The sequence below is a fragment of the Daktulosphaira vitifoliae genome, unplaced genomic scaffold, assembly GCF_025091365.1.
Source record: "Daktulosphaira vitifoliae isolate Bord-2020 unplaced genomic scaffold, ASM2509136v1 Scaffold_1, whole genome shotgun sequence".
In the NCBI taxonomy this organism is placed as follows: Eukaryota; Metazoa; Arthropoda; class Insecta; order Hemiptera; family Phylloxeridae; genus Daktulosphaira; species Daktulosphaira vitifoliae.
In genome coordinates, this window is record NW_026099572.1 from 76,552,197 (window position 1) to 76,575,146 (window position 22,950).

At 25.2% G+C, this 22,950-nt stretch overlaps 1 protein-coding gene and 1 long non-coding RNA gene across 4 annotated transcripts in view; both read right to left on the reverse strand.

Annotated features, from left to right (window-relative positions):
- LOC126909348 (protein sprint) overlaps nt 1–18,764 on the reverse strand; it is a 59,147-nt gene extending 40,383 nt beyond the window's left edge. Inside the window, exons 1-3 of one of the 3 annotated variants that reach the window (XM_050691790.1) lie at nt 18,567–18,764; nt 18,277–18,383; nt 7,084–7,160 (exon numbers count right to left, since the gene is read on the reverse strand). In XM_050691790.1, the coding sequence (XP_050547747.1) occupies nt 7,084–7,160; nt 18,277–18,345 (146 nt within the window). In that variant the 5' untranslated portion in view covers nt 18,346–18,383; nt 18,567–18,764. Of the gene's footprint in view, nt 1–7,083; nt 7,161–18,276; nt 18,508–18,566 lie in introns of those variants that run through there. The other 2 variants (XM_050691795.1, XM_050691785.1) reach the window with 2 other exon arrangements.
- On the reverse strand, nt 13,594–14,268 carry LOC126909716 (uncharacterized). Its single transcript, XR_007705092.1, has 2 exons — nt 14,005–14,268; nt 13,594–13,896 (listed from the first exon to the last, which is right to left on the reverse strand). It is a non-coding gene; the product is annotated as an uncharacterized LOC126909716 (long non-coding RNA).
- Nucleotides 18,765–22,950: the final 4,186 nt, after the last annotated feature.

Here is a 22,950-nt window from a genome sequence, read left to right on the forward strand (position 1 = left end):
GTCTAAAAACGCTCTTACCGAGTGACTATAAAAATTATATATCTATTTTTACCTGACGAGAACGCGTTTTACGATCGGCCACCACGTTTTATCCAACCGACACTTAAAAAACCTCTCCATTCAATGCATAAAAACCTCAATATATTTAAGTGTCAACCTAATTGCAAATAAAGTTTAAAGTGCGCTATTGCGAGTTTTTGCAGTGTCAAAAATAATAGCTTTGTTAGATGAAAAAATATGCAAAGAAAAAACTAAATCAATATAAATTTGTAGACACAATTTTTTTCCAAAACTCAATTTTATCAGTTCCCTAAACATAATTATGTACGAAATAGATTAAAATTGAACACAACATTGGTATTTATTATGATTATAAGCAAACGCCGAAAAATTTAGTAATACATAGTAAATTTGAATAATAACCATTAATTTCACAAAACGTTGGCATGAGACTTTAAATTTAGATGAACAGTGCTAAATAACAATAAATGAACAATAACAGTTTCAATAAAAGAAAACTGCATAGGATAGAATGTTTGAATAAAATAAATATCGGAGTAATCGAGTAGCATTGATAAACGCGTTAAATTTTATGAGTTATGAGGTAATTAAGTACAAAAATTAGTAAATAATTATAAAAAATATTTAATTTTTACTAATCACTAGTTTTATTAAAATACATTTTATCTTCTAATGTTTGATTTTTCTTAACATTGTTGAATTATTCAAATTTAAGACTGCAATGGGTTTTTATTTGAAAAAACAAAATTACAAGACTTATTATTAATTAATATTTATTATTAAATTATTTAGTTTTGCAATAGTTAAACGTATTCGTAAATCTAATGAAATCGAATAGAACTACTCTTAATTGACATAATTTGTGTACTGTAGAAACCGTTTAACTAATCCAACCAAAAGTCATAGGTCAACAACAAAGCAGTCGATACGGTAATTGGAAAAGCCTTCCTAATTATGGGGTCTAAAATAAGTATCATTAATGGAAATAGGGAATTAATTCAACATGGTATGATCATAATCATGGTGGACAACACGCTTTTAATATCCGGCAGTAAAATGGTTTGTTTGAAACAACAGTGTTGCGCATAAAGGGGCAGTATAATACCATCGATATTCCTCCCCTCTCATTCATAAATTTCGATGATATATAATGGCGGCACCGGCAGATTATGGTTCAAAAATGTTATATTATATACATAGTAAAATTTATCGCCCACGAGTGGGGGTTGAACACTGGTTGGGTTGGGTGGTATACTATAATGAAGCAATATATTAACCATTTGATGACACGAAGCTCTGCATGCTTACCACTACTGCAGCACTATAGGTAGAAACCGCAATTTCAAAAACAATTCATTATTATTTACACACTGGCCCATAGAAAATAATCAAGATTTAACAGCAAAATTACAATGGTAAACGCGTCGAAAAACCCACAAAACATATGCTTTCTGTGTCATAAAAATATAGTAGATAAAATATTTTTTAACAATATTATTAATATTAATAGGGTTTTTTTTTGTTCGACGTCGATTTTTATTGTTGAAGTCACGACAAAAATATAAAACAACATTTGAATTTTATAAAAATTTCAAAGGTATAAATATCTATTCAAAATAGTGATAAATACAGAAACAATTTTACACATAACAGCCGTAGATGCGAAGAAAATGAAAAAATAATACAAGCAGAGAATACCACTTTGCATATTCAGGTTAGCATAGTTGTTACCAAATTAGGAGCTAACGAGATTCCTTTTAAACGAACAAAATAAAAATGTTTGTTTTACGCGACAATAATATTTGAAACGCCTAAAAAAATATATGGATGCAATTAGTGATAAAAAATACTTGAAATATAACGTTGTCCGTTTCTTAAATAGCATATCTATACTTTATCGATGAATTATTCAAGTTTCTGTGAAATCATCTTCATATAGCATAAGTATTGATTATTCATAAAATTATAACAAGGAAATCTTGAGTTATTGCTAAAAATAATAAATCGGGTAAGGTTACAAGTGCGATAAAATTATTGTTTTTTAACCGCAAATTTATTTACATTTATGATAAATAATACTGCGAGTTGCTTTCAATAACAAACACTGTTTTAGCGTAGTTTACCAATATAAAATCCACGGAATAGTGAAAAAGTTTATATCTCCCCTGATATAAATTCGCCAGGGAATTCCCATAAAAGCAATTTATGATGCAGGTTGGAATGCGTTTTATTGTAACCACAAGAATGTCGTAGGCGACCAACGTGCGTTTAAGCTCTATAATAGAAACAAATAAGAATGACCAGTCGAGCTGTTATTTACACGGATATCTGCAAAGTCCTTAGGGAACTGCGAAAAGCCCAAACAAAAATCCGGAGAAGAATTAAGATACGATACGTACAACTAAAAAGTGCAGAAATATTTCCTAAATCAAAATTTAGTTGAAAGTCTCTCATCACTGAGAAATTATTGAAAAAGAGTCAACTGTTAAGAAGTCATGGTATTTATAGTTTTACTTTCATGACAAATTATGTAAAATATAATGTAAATAATAATTTAAAATTGATGTTTAATTAAACTATAAAGAATACTATAGCAAATAACCCTTGTATTATCAAATTGTATATTTATAATCAGTGCTGGCGCAAGAGCGGGTCGGACGGGTGACTCGGGCCCTCAATTAATGGGATCCCCCTAACATAGCAGTGGCGTAGTTAGAAATTTGTTTTTGGAGAATACATATGAGAAAAATTGTTATTACTCCATTCAAACGTCATTTTTGTTTAATCTTTAAAAATTTTACTGGGAGCATTTAACCCACTTCAACTCTTTTCCTTCTGACACAGGTGGCTCGCAAAACTCAGCGCCGGCATTGTTTATTATAATATTTAAATTGCAAGAACTTTTAAACGTGGTCGATTTTTGAAATTTGCAGATTCTTTCTTTTTTCTTTAAGTAGACGCCTGAAGCAAACAAATGAAATGTTAATATGAGAACTCGTCAGCTGCAGTATACATCTAAAAGGAAATCGCCGATTTCTCACCCTACTAGCTTTAGGATAAAAGATGAAAAGGGGAGTTCAAAATAAGATTTTTCGTTTTGTATTCCAAAGAAAAAATGTTGCTTTGGAATGAAATCGAAACTAATACCAGCTAATAGTTATGAGCTAAAACATAATAAACGTCACTTTTGATGGAATACTTTTATGTCGAAAGAAAAAATGATAAATGACCTAACCAAGTGTAATAAAATATAGAGATGTCAAAATTATTGGAAAGATTGACTTTTATACAGAAATCGACTTCAAGTAGTTGAAAATAAAGTTTTGTTGGATTCGAGCTAAAATATGGGTTTTCAAATAAAATAAAACTAGTAATAATAAAATAAAAATATAATCAGAAATGATTTATACAAGTTGACGGCGTTTGAGATAGGCAATTGTACTCCGTCAGTGTAATACGACATCTTAAGTTACTCGAAAAACTTTTACTCCGTACAAAACCGATATGAAAATAGCATAAAAGGTTATTAGAAATAAACACAATGTTTGTTTGAAAAACAATAAAATTATTTCTTCGTCATTATTGTGATAAAATGTTTCATAAAAATCAAAATATATACTCTTATAATTAATGTAAAAATAGTTATGTTATAAATGTTTTTTTTTTTTTTTTTTTTTNATAAAATATTTCCTATATTCATTCATTATATCTTATTTTTTTTTTTACGCTTTTATTAGCCTATTAAGGGCCATAGCGGCCTCCCCAAAGGAGGAGGTTTCTTAACCATTTATACTCCGGGACGGGTAGTTAGTCCGTCGCCGGAGGTGGGATGGCGACTCCAAATTACCGAACTGATCTCTCGTTCGGTAAATGAAGCCGCCCGTGACCGAGTTTTGAACCTGAGACACTATGCGTCAAGCACTGCCGCGTTACCGACTCGGCCACACCGTCCCACTATGTATGTTATAAATGTAATAAAAAAAAAAATTTTAAACAGACATTTAAGTTAACAAAAGTGCTATAATATCGTTTTTTGGCAATTTATTATAGTATATGTAAAAAATGACAGTTGTCCTATCTTTGACAAATACTCCACACGAATATAGTATACGGATGTTCAAAAAGTATGAAAACAGTTCAGTTGTTACAAACAATGAGAACAATAAACCTTACTTACGGAACACCCTATAGAATAAACGACATAGATTAAATGATATATAAAATATAATTTCACAGCAATAATCTATACAGTACGCAATGCTAAAAAGAAAAAGCAATTTTCCCGTTACATTATCAGCAAAGTAACTATCCTTAATCCTTTTTTGATAGAACAAAAGTCACCACCAAACACATTTCTTTGACCACTCTATTACAGACATATAAACACGTATGCACATTAAATTGTACATTGTCTCATTTATAGTGACATTACAACAAGTACAACTTGAATGTGAACTATTCTATCATGAATGTAATGGCATTGTTCAACGGCAAATTGCTAAGAAGTATAAATGGGGTGACCAAAATGTAATTTGAAAGCTTACCACAAATATTCTTCTCGGACGAAACGGAATGTAACATGAACTTATGATAACATTCTAACACAGTTTAAAATTGGATATTCCAGAGACTAACGTATCTGCCCACAAACTTAATTTTTATCATTTTATTAAACTCGATTAAAAGAAAAAATGTAGTTTTCAACTTACCGCTATGACGGCAAAGTTGTGGTTAACCCAAAGCTTTAGGCCTACTGCTTTTATTGGTCACGACTGCCGTTATTAGTTTCGGATTAACAAAAGGGATGGTTCTGGAATGCAATTCAGGAATGTAACTCGCGACCGAATCATAACTGAAAGCAGCAATTATTTCTAAAGCATAAATCACTGAAGAAAGCCGCACGCACGTACCGCTTATCTCTTACGGTACATAAAATTTGGGACCTGAACTGAAAGCAGTGGAGAGAGGACTACAAAGCAAGTATTCGCACATGATAAAAAATAATAATTTTCATTTCATAAGCAACATGATATTTTTCGCAACATGAACCCTATTTGGACGAACAAATGTTTGCACACACGATGAATTAACATACGGATAGTTTTTTGTTCATGTATTTTAAATGTTCAAAGTATTGAATTTATTGTATAAACCTTTTTATCAAAATGAAAACTATTAAAATGTAAACTATAAAACTATGGTTTTACCATATTTTATAGATATAAACCGCGCAACGGGGTAATTATGAAGAATTGGAAGTGACGGACCTGACGGTTTCAAAATATGCAGTAAAGATAAAATATATTTGTATAAAAAGTACGAGAAAAAAATATTAGTACATAGTTTCCCTTAGATAAAATTACAAATTCGCCATTAGAATTATGAAGTGACAACATTGACCACCAATTAAGGAACGAGGTTGTTTTGATTACAGTATTCAAGGGTAATAATTTGTATGGACATACTGGTCAAGCACCATCTGCTGGACGATGTACACTGAATACAAACTGCCATGAATGAATGCAAACGCATCCCCTTTTGGTTTTAGGACTAAAATTATTGCTATTGGCACAGCTTTTTGAAGTTTGCGTATTGAACATTAAATATAAATGTGATCCTAGATGTGAGGGGAGATTTTAAATAAAAAATGAGTACAACACATTCAAAATACTACTTTTAAACTAGTACAAACCACCCTCTTTGACAACAAATGAATACAGACACGCATTTTTTAAACCTACTAATTGAAATAGTTGAATCAAAATAACTATGTTGATTTTAATATTATGTAACGTTTCATATCATCATAATAAAAAGTAGGTTCAGCTAACGTTGGATATAACTATAACCTTTGAAATATGGTTAATATTTATATTTATACTTACAAAGATAAACCAAAATAAGTTCAAATATAAAAGTTACTGCTGAGTGACTTTTATGTTGGTTTTTTGTTTAATAACAATAATTATGGTCAATAACCTTAACATGAAATTACAAATACAAAGGATTCTACGAACAATCTTTTCATTTTAACTATTTTTGTCATTTTTATGGTTTATGTACCATTTTTTTAGATTTATGCCTAAAATATATAACTCAAAGGTTTATTTAAGTTGATAGTTTTGACAACACATGTATCTAATGAGATTTTATTTACTGTTAAAATATTTAACTTCTTCATTGAATGAGAACATAACATATATTTTGCTACCATTAAAAATAAAATAAATTTATCAACATAATATATTATACATTTTATTTATAATCGTACTCATCCAGCAATATTAATAGCAATTATAAAAAAATATTAATGTACATATTTCTAAAATGCTATTAGTGTAACAATTTAGTAAAATAATGTACAAAAAATGTATATAAACTTCATGAATCTTTTTTGATCTTAATGAAATCTTTTTATCCTTATTTTACCGCATAAATCTATTCTGGAAACTCTACACGTAATAAAAAAGCTTTTGTCGAATGACGGACATTATTTATTGAGGGTCCGAAGAATATAGATCTTACACCCTAAAAAAAGAGCTTTTAAGCAGAACAACAACGAAATTTTTACTTGTATTAAGAATTATTCGCTGTAAGGACGTTGGATACAATGTAAGAAAAGTAAGTTTTAAATAAAAAAAATATAATAAATTCTTATTTCTACTCCAAAAAATGTATTAGAATAAAATGATACAAAAAAATAAATTACACAAAAATCAATTCTACTTGTATTCTAGAGTGAGTTTGTTTCATAGTATAGTGTATAATATTCCAAACTTTTTTTTAAACTATATACATATTTTTAATTCTATATTAAAATTAATAACTAATTATTTTAACAAGTTATCATCATGGCAACTAAATATTAAAATTAAATACTAGTACTTGCAAATCCAACATAAACAAAAAAAAAATTCCCATCAATTTATTATTTTTAGAGACCTCTACACTATATAGTATTTTTATATATATAAATAGATTATTATAGGACCTAATAAATAATCTAATTAATTTTTAAAGCATAATAAGTTAGTAAGTTAGTACATATAAAAATATTCTTACCTATTTAACGTCGTAGGTGGTGAATCGTACAAGTCTGTCAACATATAGTCTAGATCATTAGCTACAGCGCTTAACAACTGAAAAACACAAGTTTTATTAGAAAATCGTGAAAATAGAGGTTAGTTTAAGTATAAAAAACTAATGTTTACGACAATGGGTAGTCATGGTGATAGCAAAAATACAATTATGTATAAAATGGTACATAATAATATTTTGCCTGTACAATGCAAAAACTCCTTTAATATCGCTAAACTATAATGTTTATTAAAAAAGTAATAATAATAATTAGAAAAATTTAATTTCAGTATTACATTTATATTTAATTATACACATCTACAGTCTTTATAATAATTATAATTATTAAAATGTACCACGTTTTTTAATTTAATTTACAATGAAACATTTATGCACGGCCATTCAATATTCATTAACTAGTTACCCACATTAAATATTAATAAAAAACAAATCCAACTAGTAAATAAAAAAATTAAATTGATTGAAAATTTGTTTATGATTCAATATTATGTCGAATCTAAACCCAAAAAACACGAGCAAAAAAAACCAACATTAGGTATTGTACTTTATTATATATATTCATTTTTTTAAATGTTGTATACCATCGCCGTTTTTTCAAGTTTTACAAATTTATCATTTTATATTTTTGTAACACTTTAATGTTGAAAAGTTTTTAAAATATCTTAAAATATTTCAATTATTGTACTCTAACTATTGAACAATAAGAATTATTTTTTTTACTTATACGAGAGATATTGAAATTTTTTAATACATTTAAAAAAAAAATAACTTGATAATTTCTAGTATAACAACGACGATTAACGGCAATTAAAAATATATATATTTTTCAATGAATAAAATACAACTTTGTCATTGTTGAAACCATAATTGACTTTATCTATAGCAAGTATAACTAAATTTTAAGTATCAAAATATAATAAAATAGATCTGCTAAATTATTACATATTTTAGCGATACTGAAGTTAATAGATGATAATAATTATAAAATTGTCTTCCATGAAGTACCATATTTGTTTTATGAGTTGTCGTCTTATGTACATTACTATATAACTATAATTTAATTAATTTAGATTATAATACATATTTAATCTCAAATAAATTGTAAAATTAAAATATTAAACTGTCATACAAATGTAATAACAATTTCTGCTAAAATTATAACAAAAAGAATAACAACAACAATGTAGCGAATGTGACTTGAATAGTGTGTACCAAAAATTGACTAAACCGACACATAATGAGTAGCATACATTTGATGAATTCAATTAAATATATTATAATTACATTTACAATAGTAATAAGCGATAGATAACAAAATAGCGAAAAATATAACAGACTGGACAGTCTATTAATAGTAATAATTTTAGTATATTCGAGCGACAAATTCAAACAGCCGTTTTCAGTGGATGGAAAAAATATTTTCAAAGCGGCGACAATAATAATTTAAATAATAAATAATAAATGATAATTTTTAGTTTGATGGACAGATATTTGAGAAATGAATTCTGAAGTTAATCGAGCCAAGTAGTAAGTGCATCAAATTCAAATTAAAGATAAGTTCATGAACAAAATGGCAACGTGGTATTGATAAGCGTTTTGAACGATTTTAACTGTCTGTTTTTCTTAATTATACAGACTTATCAATACAAATTTGTCAGTTTGCTTATGAACTTATTGCTATTCATGGGCTACAAGAGAACACGAGTGAGTGACAGTTGGGTAAGATAGGAGCTTCCTGTCCTACTATTTGATAGCTGACTAGCGATCTCTTATGTAGAATATTCATTGTACTATACATCCATGACACTTGAAGTTTGTTCACTACCTGGCTCGATGTTGAATTCAATATTTACTTTTTCAAATGCCTGTCAATTGAATGAAAAATAATCAATGCATTTGTCGCCAATTTGTTGAGTAGTTTTCATTTTATTTATTTACTCGAGTATATTAGTGGTCGGCTATGACTATTTGTATCATTAGATATTTTTCGATCGCATTCTTCCACTCGCTTAAGTATAAAAATGCTAATAAGTTCCGAAGTACTGATCCAAAAGCTATTATCAACTAATAACAAAGTTAAAAATATATTGGAATGTATAATCTATTATAAGCAACAAGTAAAACAAGTTTTAACAAAACAAAAAGAAAACAATTATGCCATATGAGTAATTAAAGTATTCTTTAATTCTTTAACTTCAAACCCCAAGTTATTTGTTAACAGTTTTTAGTTTTAACAATATTAATATCATTTTTAAAATAACCATAGGGTAATCATAATGTTTCACTCAAATTTTTTTATACAATTCTTCAATGAATGAAAAAAATTTAATTTAATTTTCGAAAAAATTTATATAAAATCACTTTAAAAAATATTAATTGTATTCGTTTATATTCTCAGTTTTCCATTTTTAATTAATGAAATTCGCGAAAAGATTATACGAGTAATAGCACAGAAATTGTAAAATCTATAGAAAACTACAATTTTACAGTTTATTCACAATTGCATTTTAATTTTTATTATTTTCGAAAAAATTCTAACTGGAGAAGATCTAATTAAGTTCTCATCTTTCTTTTAAAATGATTTTTATACCATTTAATATATATATTTTTTTACTTTTCAAGGGAGAGATTTTTCAAGCTTCCCATACAGTATTTACAAATAAGGTTTCTAATTTATACTGTTTTGGAATACTGAAACTTTAAATACACTACTGGGTGCTGTAATCGATTTAATTAATTAATATTATAAATTGTGTAATTTATTTACATTATATTTAATAAAAGTTCATAATACTCATAAATTGCAATGGAAATAAGAAAATGCTACCAAGAAATCTTGAAAACTTACGTTTTTATCTTTTTATTTTCTGCTTAATGTGTAGCAAATAAACATAATTACACAATAAATTTGCAAGTTTTAATTATTTTTATTATAAGAGTTTTCATCATTAATCATTGTAAAGCTATAACATGGTTTTTAAAGTACAATTATTTTAAATTGTCCGTTTAAAATATAATATATTAATTTAATAATTAATTTTTTTTTGGGGGGGGGGAGGCAACTATAAACATCTAAAATGTGCATTTCTAATAATAATCTTGTTTTCAAGCTTGTATCATTGATTTTTCCTAAATAAGACCATGATATACTACTGCACAGTAATAACATGCAAAAATGTCTAAAATGCTTCATTGCATGAAGAATAAATAACTCCTTCAACCGGATTGCATGTTACACGATTTTCGCAGTTCCCCTAATGTTTTTAGTTTCCTACACGAACGAGCGCTTCGCCAAACAAGTCCTGCATATGTTTATATTCAGGACTCGTTTGGTATAGAGTCTTGTATTTTTATACAATACTCAACATACAAACACCTATACAAAGAATGTTGAATCATGTGTACGCCTACGTACACATGATCGACACTCCCCGAGAGAGGTAAGGATAAGACAATAATAGGGGGACAATTTTTTTAACGAGTCGACGTCAGGAAGAAACGCAGCGATCGTTCGTGTTTCGTGTAATAGAAAATAAGTAAAACTTTAGTGTATCGGTGAATGTTAACAAATAACGAGAAAGGAATACGAGCATACGATTCAATTACGATTTATTGTCGCAATAGCAATTCTCATCAACGTCAGAACTACTAGAGTGATTCTTGTTCAATTCAAATAGAACTCAAAAGCAATTTAATGAACAATGTGCTTTAATTGAAGAATTACAATGCTTTGGGTAGACATTTCGTATCATTGAATTAAAAAGGATTCACCAACAACGATATTTAAATAATCACATCGATTATCAGTAAAAAAATACGACATATATTTATAATATATATATTTGGTATATGTTATTAGAAATATATTAGAGTTGTAATATTTTGTTTTAAAATATTTAAAAAATTATGAGTCATATATTTTTATTAATACTCTAATGAAAGTAAATTTTGATATAGGACGATTAAGTAAAACAATTTTTTCAGTGTACTCGTGAATACCATTACAGAAAGTCATTGAATATATTTAATAAAGAATCTCAAACCTAAATCGTACACTCTTATATTCTTTTGTTATAAATTTTAGATATTTTCAAGAATATGAATGCAATGGGTTGAAAAGCCGTTTATGTTAATGCCCGTAGAATTCAGCGAGATTCCTAACGTCGACTTGTGCGTTTGTAAAATATTTCTGGTAATAGCATAGGGTGGAGATTTGTTTGAATGTGAGAAATCATAAAGAACGCAACTTCTGTTATAAATACATATATATTTTGCGTAATATTATGGGTAGGTAAAAATATGCAAATGTGTAGGAGTAAAAGTAGGGGATGAGCAGTTATGATACCTCGTTTTAGGTTAAACGCGAAAAATATGCTAAGATCAGAGGAGTTATCCGCCGAAAGACCACGAGAATTGAATAGGCGCGAGCAAATTTATTTTTCCAACAATATTACAAGTGGAAAAAAATCTATAACAAAAATGTTTGCTTATTTTAAAGTATAGTGGTAAAGATCTGCATGTTGAACGTTATACAGTTTAAAATAATTATACAATTAATATTAAAAAAATAATTCTATAACAGTTTAAATTATTGTTTTCACACTCCTCTTTAACATACAGATACTATATAATGTAATTCAAAATAATATAATAAAATAATCTGGTTTTAGCATAGTTAAGATATTTTTTTAAAGATTTCTACTGATTAGAATTAATTATATTTTTAGAATTTATACTATTATAAAAATTATATGAACAAGGTTAATAAAAAAACATCGCTTTTTGAATAAAGTATATGATATGTTCATTTTTCTTAATTCTCAAATAAACCAACCAACATAATCAAATAGTGTACAGTATGATATAAATTAAGGGTGAAATATACACGAGTTATAAGTAGAGAAAAGTAAAATGTGACCATGATATAATACAGACACTTAAGAGGCTTAGGGTTTTGTACATACATGAAATCCTCAGGGAAATAAATGCAGGATAAATAGAAGCAAAGAGGGAAAGTTTTGTTATTCAGTGTTTTATCGTGTTTCTATTTCACGTATTATTTTAAATAAGTAAGCAGACAATTCTTAGAGTTATAAATTTTACATATTTGCAATGAAATTAATTTAAAAAACATGAAAAATAATAATAAATCAATAAAAAAACAAAAATTACTGTTCACAAGTAGTCCTTGGATAAAAAGATTAAATTTAAAAATAATTAAAAAAATTTTTGTCTAGTTGTCAAGTTAATTTAAAGTGTGTGTATTTATTAAAATAATTATATCAATTTATACTATAAATTATAACTGAAAATATTAGTTAAAGATTAATAGAAAAATTAAAACATCATTAAATAATTAACTACGAAGTAATTTCAATTATATAGCTACAAAAATTACATTTTAATGCCGATTATTAAATTAAGATAGTAGTTTTAACAATAAATTACAAATTATAGCTATAATCCTAACGCAAGAAAGCTTTAAAAAAATGTATTACAACGAAAATGAAAACACAATAAAATAAAATAATACTATATTATTTACAAATTTATTAATTTAATTAATTATTGATTATTTATATATTTGACATTCAATTAAAAATTAGTGTAAGTTGTATGGGAAAATCCTTTTTAAAAGAAAACTAAATTTGAAATTAATTAAATTCATCAGTGCTAAACTTATAATTTATTTTAACCGTACAAATTGGCAGCTAAAAATGTTTAAAACAAACATTTATATGTGACTCATTGAAGTCACGTTTTAGACATAGATCATTGTTGATGGTAGTGTGATTAAAACGTTTTTATCTCGTAATATAGGAAATAGTGACCAAACATGACGTTCCTTTTGATTATAATTAAAACCAATTGGCGTAAAAATTATCTTAAAAAAATATTAAAATGAATATTTTTATTAGTAGTATAATAATGCAAGCTACAAAAATGTATACTTAACAAATGTTTTTTTTAGTATAAATAAACTAAAAAAAATTTGTTTTCACTCAAATGTTTAATAGACTTTAATTTTTTTTAAGCCAAATCGAAAAAATTAACACTTTTAAGTCATAGTTTTTAAATTAAGATAAAGATGTATGCTTAAATATTAATTGAAATAACAACGGTTCATAAATTTGGAAAATAGAGCTCTAATAAATACGCCAAAATTAAATCAAACAGTAAAAAATACTTTCGTACATTTTTTTATACCCATAAGTCGTAATTTATGTATAAAAAATTGTTAATCATTAATGGCTTCTAGTATTAATTATACAATACAGTTAAAAAATAAATGGTCATTTAAGTTATGTGAAAAAACATGGATCAGATAGTAAAATAAATTTAAGACTATTATTAATACATCAATAAGAATGTATCAACAGAATTAACAGCCAAAATAATATCGTAACTAGCAGCTATCATTGTATTGCTATCATGTATTCTAATGAAAAATATTCTAAAATAAAAACAAAGGACTGAATGTAGTAATATTACAGCATTGAATATTTATTTTTTATACATTGTGAAAATGTCTGATAAAATGATTCACCCGTAAGTAAATATACTGCACGGAACGTTGTACTAATGTAACCAGTAGTCTGTTTGAAATGTATTGCTTCTATTAAACAAGAAGGTTAGCTCGATTTGTCTTCGAAATTGTGGACTTCCCATTTTGCACAAGAGAAGAATTTCAACGATATTTCTCTTCGAATAATTGTATGTTTTCGCTCTCGAGGAGTTTAATCAAACTCGAGCCAACAATGTACTTTAGTTGTGCTACTGTTAATTTTTAAAATATGTCATTAATTTGTTTTCCTCTTTAACATAATTTTGTGCAATAAATACAATTCGTCAACGATATCAAGTAGTTATAATATAAGAAATTACCTTCGAATGTTTCATTAGAATAATACCGCCTCAAACGTAGACTTAGAAATTAATAAAAATAAAATGGTGTTCCATCAATGTAGTATCTAGATAACTAAAGAATATCATTTGGATGATATTTAGATAACTATGATTGAATTTATCTATCATAAAAGGTAATATTATCACTGGCTTAACAATTAGTTTAATGATATATCTAGATATTTTTAGTAGTGACAAAAAAACGAATTTGGTATCATAAAAAATATATATATAAAGAATAATAAAATGAAAATTACTTTCTGTTCTATGATAGTGATTTTGCGATTATATAGAATGCTTGATTATTTTGACCTTCGTTCGTTGGTTATAATTTCAGTATGAATTGAATTTGTAATTCATTTATTAGTTCTTTGTAGCTACAAACATTTTTTTCGAAAACATTCTTAAAGCCTTTATTATTTTTATTAAATAGAACTAAAACATGCAAATGACCTTCTTAATACTACTTATAATTAACAAGGCTCAAATATTATTTAATTTATTTTGATAAAGGGTTATTTTTAACTAGTAAGTACGAACACCTGCCCACTTTATATTTTATAGTTAAGCCTAAACTATACACTTATAATTTAAAAAATAATTGAAGTTGAAGACAATAACAATTTAAAAAAAAAAAACGATTTTTTACAAAAAAATAATTTTTTTTGTTAACGTTAAGGACCTATTTACATATTAAATATTAATCGTGGGGATATTTGTTTTTAACTTGTAGTATATTACATAATAATTTTTTTAATATATATCTATAAACGTAAAATGTTCAAAATATTTACAAAACTTATGTTGCAAAGGTTTTACTTTATATACGCATGTTTGATTTGTTAACACCCCTTTCCTTATAAATGATCAGATTAAAAAAATGTGTTCAATAAATGTGACATCCCTAAAGATGATCCCAAATTTTTTTTAATATGATTTATTTAAGTTCCAAAAATTTATTACAATCATAAGCATAAAAAGCAAATTTAAAAATCAAAATTTGCTAATTTCAATAATTGTTATTTTTTAGAGATTTCTCCTATTTGCCAAGATTGAAAGAACTGTTATCAAATTATTATATTAATCAGTTTAATAAGATAATAATTGTGATCTGATGATGTATTGTTAAACGAAATCGATCTAGTAAGCGGTGAAAGATGAATAAAAAAAAATAATTAATTAAAAAATACATAATTGTAGAATTAATACTTTCTTAGACCCACATGAAAGCTAAAAATTTTAAATGGGTAATAACGAAAAAAAAAAATTAACAAAGTTGTCCAAAGGATAATACATTATATCATTACAAAACAATTAAAGTTTTCGTGATTAAGTTACATTTTTTCCGATTTGACTTATTATAAGTTTTTAATGAAGGAGTTTTAACTATTAAATATTGAAATTTGCATTAAAAATATTATTATTTTTACATAACTATTTAAATTTAACTATAATTTCAAATAGATTCTAACTTGTTGGTTAAAAAAAAAAATTAATAAGCTTTCGCTTAAAATAATTGACTTTCTTACATTATGTACTAACATTATAGTCATTAAAAAAATAATAATGAAGAAGATGATTGTAAGAGCATAAAATAATCAACATTTCTAAGACATAAAGTAATTGTTCTTCATACATTATTCAAAGACTTTTATAAGCTACTGAACGATATTTGGATGAAACTACAACGCTCAAAACCTTAAGCCTCTTAAAAGTAATTGGTTTCGTCGTTGTTTTTTAGCTGATGCTTTGAAAATATCATCCATTGTGCGTTTATAAATTGAATATTTTTAAACAAAAAGTCTATCTCATAAAAACTAATAATAATAATGCCATCATAATTACGGCCATAAAAAATCATTACACTACATCATGGTAAAATTAAGACGCTATAGAGTACATTGCGCCAAAAAAATGTATATATAGGTAAATACATTTTTTTTTGTAGTCCAAAAAACAAATAAAATAAAAAAAAATTGAAAAAAAAATCAAGTTACCGGATTTACATATTATATTTATTAACTCAATTTAAAATGTTGAGTAAATATTAGTAGGATATGGAACATACAAATATAAGAAGACTTTTCAAAATAAATTCATGTTTAATTACTCATCAAAGTATAAAAATTAATCATGAGCTCATATGTTTAACATTGTAAGCTTTAAAGACTTAACTATAGGATAAAAATTTATACTAGGATTACTAAATAGACAGTGTTAGAAATATCACCAAATTACATTAAATGTAATAGACAACTTTTATATTTCTTTTATTAATAAAAATAATAATAATGAGTATTATTCTGTATTAAAAGAAAAATATAACAGAACTTGCAATCGTAGCAAATAGTGCCATACGCTAAGAAAATTATTAAAATGTAAAAACATTTAGAAAATTCAAAAGAATATGTAATGAAATTCTTCACAATTAATTAATTTATAGTAACAAAACACCTGGTATAACTACGCAAAAAGATTTGTTTTAAAATTATATCAACCAATAGAAGTAACTAAATATTCGATGTACGAAACTTTTCCCTGGTGTAAAGAAATGTGTTTGTTAAAAATAAAACGTCATTGATAAATGATTAAGAAAATAATTGTGTGCAGGCAAATAATATGGCTCATTAAAATCAATTACATTAAGAATTTATATGTTGTACACATTGGTGATTACTACTCTTTAAGTTATAGTTAAAAATCCCTAATAAATAGATTATTCTAGTAGAGTATGTTAAAGAATTGATAACATTTTTTTAGTAAATTTTAATTAGGTATTTATAAAAAAACAAATATTAAAAAAGGTGATATAATTCGAGTTATAGTTCATCCAGAAATTAGACATAAATGTTTATTTACTTATAAATAACCATTTTATTGCAGTTACCACGTGTGGTTACCCTTGTATATGAATGATTATTTAGTACCCTTCACATAACTACCAAATATATATGAAGGCACTTAAAAAAATTACAATCAGTCATTTTCCTCTAATTATTAATTTGATTAAATTTTTAATATGTCTATTAATGTGCTTTAAGCATGTTTTTATAATAAATAAATGTGTTTGAATAGTTTATCAACAGATAACTAAAATCAAAATGAAAGAACAACATAATGTAACATTTGTTAAGATATTTTTTTTTCGCAATTTTTTAAGTTTTTTTGCAAAATAATTATAAACCTTAATTAGGCTGTAAATAAATTTAATTAATTAGCCGTAAACTAAATTGTAATAATTTGAAAACTGCATTCACATGTTATAGTGCACGTTGCTCTAAACTCCAGAATAATAAAATTAATTAATTTATTATGTTATTCTATTATACTTATTGCTTATTTGTAGACAAATATTTTTACTCAAATAAAATTGAAAAAATATTTATTTTAGGTCTCAAATCCTTTGAGCTCATCCCATAAATATACATTTGCTAATAAAAATTAATGAATTAATATAAATAATTTAACTATTGAGAATTAATATATGGTATAAAAAACATGTGTATGTTGTTCATTTACCTTTGCATTTATATGAAACCACAAAACTATTTATAATGATCAAAGAAAATTGTCGAGAGTCTAGTATCTAATATATATGGGTTAATGATAATTTTTTTAGTTTTGAGTAGATTTTTTACAAAAGGATATTTTTTCAGTGCTCTTAAAGAAGAAAGACTATTTTATGATATTTACTGCTATTAAATGGTCAACTATTAAAAACCATCACCATGGAGCTTAATATTAGTGTCATATCGATTTGAAAATAAGAATGAAACAAATAAGTGATTCACAGGGTGCTACAACTAAACATAAACTCTTCATTTTTTTACAATACTTTTAATCTAATATTTTTTTAACAATTAGATACTATAAGATGACTATTATATTTATACAAAGTGTTCAGTAAATAAGGAAACGGTTTCTATTGTTATCATTATTTGTAAAAATTTATCTGTTTCTTACTTACTGAACACTCTGTATATAAAATACTATATAGCATATGATAAAAAAATCAATATACTAATTACTTAAAGCAAATTAAATACTTTTAAATTATAATTAGCTCAACTTAATAATATTTGATCAAAGTATATACATAATTTAAAATACAAATTTATTATTTTCTCAAAAATTTAGTTTATATTCATTAATATTAATTCATCAAATTTTATTGAAAATGGACAGCAACCTCAGATTTTTTCATTGAAAATTATTGATGTGTTATAGTTAATTGTAAATTAATATACATACCAACATATACGATGATCCAGCTGCAGTTACTGGTCTCTGCTCTTCATTATCCATTGTATCATCAGCCATAATTTACAAAAACTCCAATTTAGATTTTTTAACAACTGCTGTTAACATAAATTATCTCGGTTTTCCTTAAATTTATTAGGATTATTGAAAAGAAAATTTTTCATTAGTTTCATAGTAAAAAGAAAAAACTTAAGCAAAATCATTAATCATTATTTCTTTATAAAAAAAATTAAAAACACAATTTTATATTATTAAAACTACCATACATTAAATATGCTCACCAATTAAACTATATTATATAAAGTAGTGGTTTTTGAAAATAAAAACACGTCATTTAACTATTTTTGGTATTGAAAGTACTAAGACCGATTCGCAACGAACCAAATTCGGCGATATGAATTTAAACAATTTTACTAACGAATTTAACGTAACGTTTGACAACAATAATAATAACAAAATAGTTATATTTGTCAAAGTATGAGTAATCGCAATCAACAGGTTTGTGATAAAAATTTAACTTGTGATAAAAAAAAATACACCTGGTAAGAAATGTAGGCGACAGTGAAAAACGAATTTCTAACTGTGATCCAAGCCAGTGTGACCGGTTGTAATAATTATTGTTGTCTAAAAATCTTGGTTTAATATGCGAATGAACAGTGTGTGAGCCTGCACTCTTTCTACAACAGTCGTCAGACTCTGTTGTTTGCAGCCTGTCCGGGGTGTATGACCCCCATTAGTCAGCAGCAGATTAAATATTCTTCAACATATATTGGTATCAAATAGGCAAAATAACAATAATTGTTTAAAATTATTTTAAATTTGCTAAAGAGAATTTAAATAATAATCAAAGTGTACAATTTTATATTTCGTTGAAATTTTTGAAAAGGTCTTGAATTTTAATATTCTTTTATTTTATTTTTATACAGTACTCATTTTATTATAAACCGCTTAATTACACCCAAAATAAATACAGTTATGAAAAAAAGATTATAGAAAAATATTGCTTTTATGCTATAATATGCAACAAAAAGGTCAAATAATAAAGAGATTTAAATGATATTTAAAAACTTGACTTTTATTTCATGTAAAATTGTGCAATCTTGTGAAAAAATATACTTTTATCATTAAAGTTAAACATATATAATTTTTTAAAAAGACTAAAAAATCGTAATACTTATATTCTGAATTAAAGGCAATGACCAAGTATTAATTGTAGTAGAAATAATGTTATATATAAAAAAAATTTTCCTGTACCTACTACCATATTATATAATTATAATTGCTATAATTGCTATAATTATTTATAAAATTTGTGTTGAGGCTAAAAAAACATAGAATGGAGAAGAATGAGCGACATTAAAAACAAATATTCCAAATGCTGTATAGAAATACTATAATTCAAAAATATTGTTCTCTTTGTTACTCTTAAATTTGCTACTAGAACAATTGGCGGGACCTGGTGCAAATTTTCTTAACGCTGGACTTTTTAGATTAAAAATGAAAAACCAATACATTCTCAGCTTCGCATCGAAGCTAAAAAAATGGTCAGTAAGTCATTTAAAAGCTGCCTGAGGAATTATTTTTAAATTATTTCATTGAATAATGTAATATAAAATAAAATTATAAAATAATCTAATAATTTATACAAATTATAGATAATCCTTGGTATAATTAAAATATAAAATTACATTTATAAAACAACATTAATATTAGTTATATCCTAATAAAATAAAAATTATATATATTTTAATCACATAGGTTTTTTTAAGTAAAAATTTGCTTGTCTAAAATTAAATAAAATATTAGTTAAGATAAGTCAATGGATTCCTATGTACCGTAGCATAAGATTAATAAGAGTACGTGTTTTACTTCAGTGCTTTTTCTTGTTTTAATAGATAAAAATAAAAATAAAACTTATGTATTTACCTCCCAGAAACTTTTCAATATTACGGAACTGAAATAAACAAAATAGAACTTAAACTTTGAAATATGCAACATAAAATTTCGTATTCAGTTTTTTTGGTTTTCTGAAACAAAACTATAGCTTATGCAGACATCCTTAAAAAAAAAAAAAATGTAAATGCTAGAAGTATGAGTCAAGTTAATAACTTTTGAAGTAATAATATTTTTATATTAAATTCATTACGATTTCACGAAACTACGTCTACATTTATCAAACTGTTTTTAGTGGTTACGCAAAAAAAAATTACCTCTTATAAGATACATTATATTCTATGTATAAATTTATAAAATTGACATTTATATTGCTACGCTATCTAGTGGTAATAATTGAGTATATACCGTAAACGATAAATACAGGAATTTTATTACTAAGTTACAAAAACAAAAAATATTTTAGTATTCATAAATTAATTCATATATAACTACTTTTACAAAAATTTGAGCAACTTTGGTTATGTTTGATGTTTTAGTCGACTGTGATTGCAAAATTATTTTTGGTCGCCGTAGTAAATCATGGCACTTTTCTTTAAAATCTCGATTTTATATTTTATGTTTTCAATTTAATGTAGTTTTATTTTTTGAATAATATAAGGAAAACTCTTTGAAACCTTCTTCTTTATACAGGAAATTTACGACTTTAAAAACATGTTTAAAAAGAAGAACGTTTTCAATTTAACTTTTGAAAATAATTAAGAAACTCTGCGTCCTAAAAATAAATATACAATAAATCATTATAGTTAACTAAAAAAACAATTACCCGACGACCAGTATTTTATATCTAAATGTCTCCCACGATTAAATAAAAATTGCTATTTATTTTTAAAAATTAATGTTTTTCGTTTTTTTATAATTTTATATTTCAATTATTAATGATCAAACAGATTAAATATAAAGGAGGGGTATTTATTATACTTAAAAATAGTCACTTATAAAAATTGTTCAAGTTTAAATGTTTTTAAATATAAGTAATTTTAAGAGGTATTTTTAAAAGTTTTAGCGTTTATGGTATAAACCTATTCGAAAAAAAATTGACCCTAATAATCAAACTTTCTCTCGAAACAATCGCATCAAAGCGTTTATTATTGCGATTTTAATCGATTGCGATCTAAAACAATAGTCCATAAAAAAAATAGTTTTTTAAAGATACTTTTCTGTTTCAATATTTCCATGAAAAATTTAAATTACTATTATTTAGAAAAAAAAATTATTTGCTTTTTAAATAATTTAATAAATATATATGTTTCTTATGGCTGTATCAAAGAATATTTGTTTGTATTTTATATAATTACTTTGACCAAATATACGGTAATATAGGAAATAATAAATGGTTGATTATTTTTTGGTGAATTTATAAATTTGTTATCAGTTTTAGTATAATGAAGAAAATTTAGTACTTTTTTAAAGGAAATAATGCAACGAAATCTATTAAGTTATAATAGAAACTACATTATTTTATTAATAATAATGCATTCATTTAAAACTATAAAAAAACATTTTTTATATTTCACAATAGATAAAAAGACAAAAAATAGTGACATTTTGTAAAATTCGTCATTTTATTACTATAGCCACGAATCCAAACTTTTTACGTAAATTTTTTTTCCTGTCATTGGTTATGTACACATTATTAAAATCCACTTAAAATTTGTAATGACCAGTATAACAATAAGCGAGGACATAAAGGCCAACATCTCAAGGACACAAAATTGTGGCCGGCCAGCTCGATCCAAAGAATATTTGTATCACTCCATAAATAGAAATTATGAGCAAAAAAAGGCTTAACATTAATTTTACGAACCTAAATACATTAATCATAGTTTCCCTCATTGATAAAATCATATAAATATTATAATAAGATTTAGTTTTTTAATAGATTCATAATTAATGTGCTGAAAATTTTAAAACTAAATTTTTAATTTTATTAATATTATAAAGTTACGATTAGTTGTGTAGTGTTCAAGAATAATATACAAAGAGTGTAACAAATTAAATCAAAACACCAAGTGTTCTTAATATCTTAAATCAAATAAACAAATAATTCTTTTGGATATACTATAAATGCTCCTTAGAATGAAATAATAGTGTGAAAATGATGGTAATCAAAGACAGTTTCCCGTTAAGTTAAACTGTTGCTTGGAAGTAAAATATAGTTTTCTATCTGAATAATACAATAATTCCAAACTAAAAATTTACTGTCTATTAAAAAACTTAAAAATATGCCTTTTAAGAATAATTGTTTATTATTAAACTAATTTGTAACTATAATAAAACTATTTTTATTGATTTTATTTTAAAATGAAATCACTACCAGCTTATAGTAATCATTTTTTTTTATTTATGAAATAACTTTTGGTAAATGTTTTACTTTACTAAAAAACTTTTAGATTATTCTATATAATTTTTAAAAACTGTTAATAAATAGCTCGTGTAAACTAGTTGTAAGCAATAATTAATAGCTTTATAGTTATCATTAATTTTTAATGTTTAACTTAAATAAAGGAAGTAGAAAAATGACTAAATACTTTATTGTATCCTTGATAATGAATGACTGACTATTGTGTAATTTTATTTAATGTTTATATCAATAGTATTATTATAGTAATAAGGATTTTCTGATAGAAGAGAATTAATATGATAATGTTATAAGCTATAATAATAACTTTAATGATACATTATATCTAGATATTATTCACTTGGTCGATT